Source organism: Corylus avellana, chromosome 4, assembly GCF_965113065.1.
Source record: "Corylus avellana chromosome 4, dhCorAvel1.hap1.2, whole genome shotgun sequence".
Classification (NCBI taxonomy): domain Eukaryota; kingdom Viridiplantae; phylum Streptophyta; class Magnoliopsida; order Fagales; family Betulaceae; genus Corylus; species Corylus avellana.
The window spans coordinates 25183302-25191145 of NC_142493.1; the positions used below are offsets into that span (position 1 = coordinate 25183302).

The following is a 7844-nucleotide window of genomic DNA, read 5'->3' on the forward strand; positions in this document are numbered from 1 at the left end:
TTTATTTAGTTTATTTAATTTATGTTTAGTCTTTTAATTTTCAAAACCAAAATCAAAAACCTTTTGGAACTAGGTTAGGATTTAATTAGTTTAGATATATAAGTTGTTCTTTCAAAAATACAATTCTTTGTAGGTTCGACCTCGCACTTGCAATTAATCCATTAAACTACAATCGATTTGTGCACTTGTGAGTTAAATAAATTTGCACAACATCTACATATAAAGCGTGTCTAATGTGTAGAAGATTTGAGCTTTTAATATTGTTCAAATTAAAGCTCGAAAATTGTTATGGATTAGTTGAAGAAATTGTTGTTTTTAATGTCGTTCTGTTTCACTTGCTGTGGTTGTTACAAGTGAAACCTTTTCATGCAAGTTACTATAGAACTTTGTAGCAATTGAAGTGGCACTTTACATGTATGTCTTGCGCAGAGCTTTAATTTATTTCGGGGCTGTCATGGTACTGCAATAAAAGCATGGAGTGGCAAAGCCTGAAAGGGTGTATAAGTGCCATCACATAGACAACTTTGAACTCATCTTGCACATGAAAGTTTTGGGAAGAATAAAATGGTATAATCATTACGTTGCAGTTCTCCAAATTTTGCACTATGTCAAGAGAATTCTGTTTCATGGATTTCACTTCTCTATACATTCCTCCCTTGAGCTCCACGCATATTCCGATACTGATTAGGCTGTTAATCTCATATATCCCCGTTCTATCATTTGTTACTGTTCCTTATTTGAAATTTCTTTGATTTCCTAACATACTAAGAAATATTTTGTGCACAGTCCAACATTGAGGCTGAGTACCACGCGTTTGCTGACACTACTTCTAAATTTTTGTGGTTATTCTGGCTTTTGACAAACATGGCTGATGCCCCTCAAATTGCTATTTCTCTCATTCATTATGACAATCATGAGAGTGCCATACATTTTGCACAAAATGATATTTTTCATGAGCATATAAAGCACATTGAAATTAATTATCACTTCAAAAAGCATCATCCTCAATAGGGCACCTTACGTCTACGATTAGTATCATTCGAAGATTAGTTTTTTCACGTCTCAACTTGAGCTAGCTTCAGTCGCCACTTCGAGATTAAAAAGATGTTAACATATTACCATAATTATGGGAGAATATCTTCGTAGTATTCTCAATATTTATATCATGGTCATATTCCTTATTCACTACCATATTAGCTCCTCTTAATTATTATAAATCAATTAGCATAATTTCTTTATGTTGTATTAGTGTATTTCCTTTATTTTCACTGGCTTTGTTCAATTAATTATAAATAGGCTAACCTATTGTACAGTTTTATACAGTTTCATACTTCTTTAGCTTATCTTTTTTCTTTCGTTGGTGAGGCTGTCTTCCCTACAGCCATTACTTTTTATTTTTTTAAGATGAGTGATTATTTCTGCCACGATCAAGACAGCTCTAAGTGATCAGGTTTTTTTATTTTTTTTATTCTTATATATTGTCTAATCCAATTAAAAGACAAAAATGCTGCTGCACTCATTTCTTTGCTGTCCTTGTTATCCCTCCTTGAAAAAAGAAAGATTCTTCTTACTCCACATGCAAGAGCAGTATATGATCACGTCTTAATGCTTCATAGCATTAAGTTAAGGGGTTACAAAAAAATGGAGGTGACAAGCTCACTCGAGTTTCAGGGAGAAAGGGAATCCAAATATGATCGGATGAGTGAACTGAAGGCTTTTGATGAGTCAAAAGCTGGGGTCAAGGGACTCGTAGATGCAGGGGTAGCCAAGATCCCGCGGATATTCATCCATCATCATCAGAAACACAATGATGATTCAGCTTGTTCCTCATCCTCCGACACCAAGTTCAACATTCCAATCATAGACTTTGAAGGCATCGACAGAGATGCTGGTCAACGTGCTAAGATTGTTGAAGAAATTGGAGATGCGTGTGAGAAGTGGGGTTTCTTTCTGGTTGTTAATCATGGAATTGAGTCAACTGTGCTGGATGAGATGATCGATGGGGTGCGTAGATTTCACGAGCAAGACTACGAGATTAAGAAAGAATTTTATACACGGGATGAGACGAAAAGTGTTACATATAACACCAATTTCGATTTCTATCAAGCAAGAGCAGCCAATTGGAGGGATACCATATATTGTGTTACGGCTCCTTCTCCACCCAAGCCTGAAGATTTGCCACGAGTATGCAGGTCGTTGATTTCAATTATAATTTTTTTTTTTTTTTTTCATCTAAAGCCATATTTGTTGTTTCATTCATGATTTTCTTACTCATGGATTGATCCATTTGCAGAGATATAATGATTGATTACTCGAACGCAGTAATGAGATTAGGCCTTACTGTATTCGAGTTGCTGTCGGAAGCTCTTGGCCTCGAGCCCAACCACCTCAAAGACATGGGTTGTGCCGATGGACTTTATGTTTTAGGCCATTACTATCCACCATGCCCCGAACCAGATTTGACTTTGGGCCTCAGCAAACACACCGATAGTGCATTCCTCACTATCCTTTTACAAGACCAAATAGGTGGCCTTCAAGTCCTACATCAAAACCAATGGGTCACTGTCACTCCCATTCCTGGGTCATTGATCGTCAACCTAGGAGATATGATGCAGGCAAGTAATTTTCATGTTTCAATAATGAGACATTATGATTCTATTGTTAATGTGTTTTGGGAATTATTTTTTGTTCTTTCTTAACGTTTGCGCGCGCACACGCGCACATATATATATATATATATCCGATTAACTCAACATTGAGCCCAGAGCTAAAATCTGTCCATGGCAAGAACATATACCCTTCGGATAGATACATGGGAATAGTTTGTAGCAATCATATGTTGAACTGATAAAAATGTTGTCTTAGATTTGATGTCTCTCTGTGCAGCTAATCTCCAACGACAAGTTCAAAAGCGTGTTTCACAGAGTATTGGCAAAGAATGTTGGTCCAAGAATCTCTGTTCCTAGTTTTTTCAGAACACATTTCAAGCAAGAGACTACCGCCAGCCCCAGGCTGTATGGACCAATCAAGGAGCTGCTATCAGAAGAACACCCCCCAATCTACAGGAAAACCACCCTAAAAGATTATGTTACTTATATTTACTCGAAAGGGTTAGATGGGACCTCTGGACTTGAATATTTCAAACTTTGAACTTGTTCATAGATGAATATGGTTCATTTAATGTGTGACATATTTGAACTTCTATTGTTCAAGCTCGAATATGGTTTTCTTGAAGAAATTGTTGTTTTTAATGTTGTTCTGCTTCATTTGACCCCCCCTCCCCGTTAATCCAGCCAAAATATAAGTCTCATCATTTCCTTAGTTTGTTGTATGATCTATGCTCGTAGATGCTTTGAAAATTATCAATTCTTTAATTTTAATTAGTTTCCAAATAGTCAACATTAACCTGAATCACTTGATTGTGTGTTTAACTTTATCCTTGGATAGATTACTAGATATGAATCGATTGGCTTGGCCTTTTACCTAAAAGTACTGAATAAATGGCTACACCAGCTAATGCGTATGGCTCCTACACCAGTTACTACAACAGCCACAAGCTGTTTTTTTTTTTTTTTTTTTTTTTTTTTTTTTTTTTTTTTTAGTAATACTCACATTTTTATTATACTCTCGTGTTGAATTGGAAATTCAAAATTTTAAAATTTGATTTCCGAATCCTATATTGACCCAAGTCGGAATTGAAAATCATTATCGATCCAAAGCCGACAATTGTTGGAGCCATCCTATGACTTTGGAATTAATAGGGTTTCGCTCAATATATATATGCATTCCTCCCTCCCCGCCGTGCAAGCCGTAATAAGATCCTCTCCATTTCAAATAAAATTCGTACTATTTATTTTATGGTCATAATTTAAAAGTTTGTTTATCTAATAGTATACATTATGTCAATGGACCTCTAACCTCTCTCTAGTTTTTCCTCTCTGGTGATTTTCTTTAGGGAAGAGAGATGGTTCCATCCCTCCCCCTCTTCCCCTTCTTTTGCTTTTATGCACTTGTTTTTTCTGTTTTTTCTCCTATTTTTGGTCCCTATCACCGATTTCAGCAGCGTTCACCCCAACCCTCCACCTTGTTGACTCGCCGCCTCATCCGATTGTCGCATTTTTCTTTGTTCTAGTCAACTTGTGGGTTTTAGATTCAGTTTGATATAAACTAGATCTGTTCCTTTTTGGCTTGCCAGGCCAACAACGCGCCTTTCCCTTGTCTTCTCAACCTCTCTGCCACCTGCAACCTCCTTCCTCATCGCAACACTACCAACACACGCTAGTGTGTGGTCTACACGCGTTAATGTGGGAGCTTCACTCTCATGCACGTGCTTCATCCACGCGGTTGTTGTTTGGCCTCCACCGATGCTGTTGTTTGCTGGTTTTGTATTTTTTCTATATTTTAATTTATTTTTTGTGGTTTCTTTGTAACTTGTTTGAATAAGGATTATCTAAACCTTTGGGTTGAGGATGTGAACAGTTTCCTGGCTTTCGAGTTAAGGAGGATGAGTTTCGGCATTGGGTTTTCTACTCTTAGGGCCGAGGAATATGAGCTATATATGTATTGAGTTAAGTCTGTCTGGAACAGATCTGTTGTTACAACTAAAAATTAGTCATGAGTTAGCGAATATTGATATCATTGATAAGTCTTGAATGTCAAATTATTATATATGTATCTATGACTTGTAACCTCGTAGCTTCGTCTATGATTTTCTAAGAGTTTTTGCTCTATGATATAAGAACTTTATGCTCATGACTCTTCATCAATTAATTATCACTTCGAAAAGCATCAACCTCAATAGGGCACCTTACATTTATGATTAATTAGCATCATTCGAAGATCAGTTTTTCCACGTATCAACTCGAGCTAGCTCGATCACCACTTCGAGATTGAGAAGATGTTAACATATTACCATAATTGTGCGATAATACCTTCATAATATTCTCAACATATATATCATGGTCATATTCCTTATTGACTACCATATTAGCTCCTCTTAATTATTATAAATCAATTAGCATAATTTCTTTATGTTGTATTGTGTATTTCCTTTATTTTCACTGGCTTTGTTCAATTAATTATAAATTAGGCTAACCTATTGTACAGTTCTATACAGTTTCATACTTCTTTAGCTTATCTTTTTTCTTTCGTTGGTGAGGCTGTCTTCCTACAACCATTACTTTTTATTTTTTTACGATGGGTGATTATTTCTGCCACGATCAAGACAGCTCTAAGTGATCAGGTTTTTTATTTATTTTTAATTTTTTTTTATTCTTATATATTGTCTAATCCAGTTAAAAGACAAAAATGCTGTTGCACTCATTTCTTTGCTGTCCTTGTTATCCCTCCTTGAAAAAAGAAAGATTCTCCTTGCTCCACATGAAAGAGTAGTATGCGATCACTTCTTAATCCTTCATAGCATTAAGATAAGGGGTAAAAAAAAATGGAGGTGACAAGCGTTAAACCATATCATAGAGTTCAAAAATAATAGTTACAATATAAGATTATTATTGACTTACAGTTAAAGAATATCATTGAGTCACACTTAAAGATTATCACTGAATTACAGTTGAATAGTTAAAGACTATTACCTAATTAACTAAATTAAAGTAGAAATCTATTTGTATCCAAGATGATTTTCTCATAAATAGGAGTATGTTATATTGTAAATATCACTCAGAAAATAAGAGCTTACTGCAACTTTAGGACTTGATCTAAACCGAACCACGTATATCTATCTCTGTATCACTATATTATTATTTCCGCAAGTTCAAATAGGTGGCCTTCAAGTCCTACATCAAAATCAATGGGTCACTGTCACTCCCACTCCGGGCACTTTGGTCGTAAACCTAGGAGATATGATGCAAGCAAGTATTCTTTATATTAATGTCTTTAATTTGGAGATTATTTTATTTTGATGTGATATTAAGGTGAAAAGTAGTATAATTTTATGGGTTTTGAGTAGCTTATTAATATTTTTGTTTTAATAACAAACATAACATAATTTTTCGATTGCATCAAGAAGTAAAATTATAATATGAAACATACTATATGTATAATTGAACCCAGAGCTAAAATCTGTCCATGGCAAGAACATATACCCATGGGATAAAAACATGGGAATATCTTGTAGCGGTCATACGTTGAACTGATAAAAATGTTGTCTTGGTTTTGATGTCTCTCTCATGTGCAGCTAATCTCCAACGATAAGTTCAAGAGCGTGTTTCACAGAGTACTGGCAAAGAACATAGGCTCCAAGAATCTACGTGGCTAGTTTTTCACATTTCAACCTAAAGACTACCTCTAGGCTGTATAGGCCAATCAATGAGTTGCTATCAGAACACCCCCCAATCTACAGGGAAACCACCTTAAAAGATTATGTTATTTATATTTATCCGAAGGGTAAAGATATTGACCACGCCTGGCGTGCATCAACAGTGATGCACGCCAGGCACAAAATTTTTTTTTTTTATTATTTTATTATTTTAATTTTTTTGAAAAAAAAAAAAAAAAAAAATTTGTGCCTGGCGTGCTTCAACAAGGGCTAAATGGGACATCTGGACTAGAATATCTGAAACTTTGAAGTCAGCCATATCTATATACAGATGAATATGGTTCATTTATTTTGTTGAGCTTTAACTATGAATTTCGACTGTTGCTCCAACATATGTGTTATGTCTAGCGCTTTACTGTGCTTGCCTATTGTCTGCATATAAAGCGTATGTAATGTGTAATATATTTGAACTTCTATTGTTCAAAGCTCGAATATGGATTAGTTGAAGAAATATTTGTTGTTTCTAATGTTGTTCTGTTTCAACCACACATAAAATAACCAAAATCAAATTAAACATATAGTTATTAAAACACACAATTTTGGTTACAAACTCTTCATAGGACTCTTCAAAGGTAAAAACACTTTTAGGCAATCAAACCTAAAAACTTTACTTTATACGCTTGAACTTCTACGTGATTTGACAAATTTCCTTGAACTTTGAAATCTTTTAATTTGAACCCCTGAACTTTCAATTACAGTCAATTTGTCAGATTTAAGCATTAACTTTTAGCAGCAAAACCTAAAAAGACCAAAATGTCCCTGATTTTCGTTTTAAAAAAAAAAAAAAAAAAAAAAACTGTGGCTCAGGCTAGACCTACGGCTACGTCTAGCCAGTACCCAGTGTGGGTCTAACCTGAGACCCACCATTGGTCAGCAGACCCACAACTAGGTCTGGCCGTGACCCAACCGTGGGTCAGCAGCCAAACCTATCCTGGGTCAGCAAAGACCAAGCAGTGGGTCACGGCTAGATTTTTTTTTTTTTTTTTTTTTTAATTTGAAAGTAAGGGTAAATTTAGTATTTTTTTTTTAAAAAAAAGTCGGGTATAAACGTTATTGCCTCACTTTTAACGTTTTAAATATGACGGAGAGGTTCAAATTGACTGCAATTGAAAGTTTAGGGGTCCAAATTGAGAGATTTCAAAGTTTGAAGAATTTGTAAAATCGTGTAGAAGTTCAGAGGTCTAAAGTAAAATTTCCAAAAAAAATAATGCATAAAAAAAAATTAAAAATAGAAGTTTCTTTTTCCATAATTCTTTAGTTTTTTTATTTAATTTTTTTACCATGAGTGATCAGTTTTTACTTTTTTTTTTTCTTATCTTTTCTAAATCCCGTGGTTGCACTTTGTCATTTCTTTCTTGTCCTTGTTATCCCTTCTTGAAAGAAAGAAAGATTCTTTTACACGAGAACATGCAGCAGTACACAAGCACCTCCATTGCTTCATAGTATTCAGACAATTAATTTAAAAAAAAGTGGAGGTGACAAGCTCACTGCAGTGGTTGCACTTGTCATT

At 34.9% G+C, this 7844-nt stretch overlaps 1 protein-coding gene across 1 annotated transcript; it reads left to right on the forward strand.

The window, feature by feature from the left end:
* The first annotated feature begins 1641 nt into the window (after positions 1 to 1641).
* On the forward strand, positions 1642 to 3284 carry LOC148586506 (1-aminocyclopropane-1-carboxylate oxidase homolog 1-like). Its single transcript, XM_088515151.1, has 3 exons — positions 1642 to 2192; positions 2294 to 2615; positions 2887 to 3284. Exons 1-3 carry the CDS (start codon positions 1642 to 1644, stop codon positions 3148 to 3150), a joined length of 1137 nt encoding a protein of 378 aa, XP_088371277.1. The 3' UTR covers positions 3151 to 3284.
* Positions 3285 to 7844: the final 4560 nt, after the last annotated feature.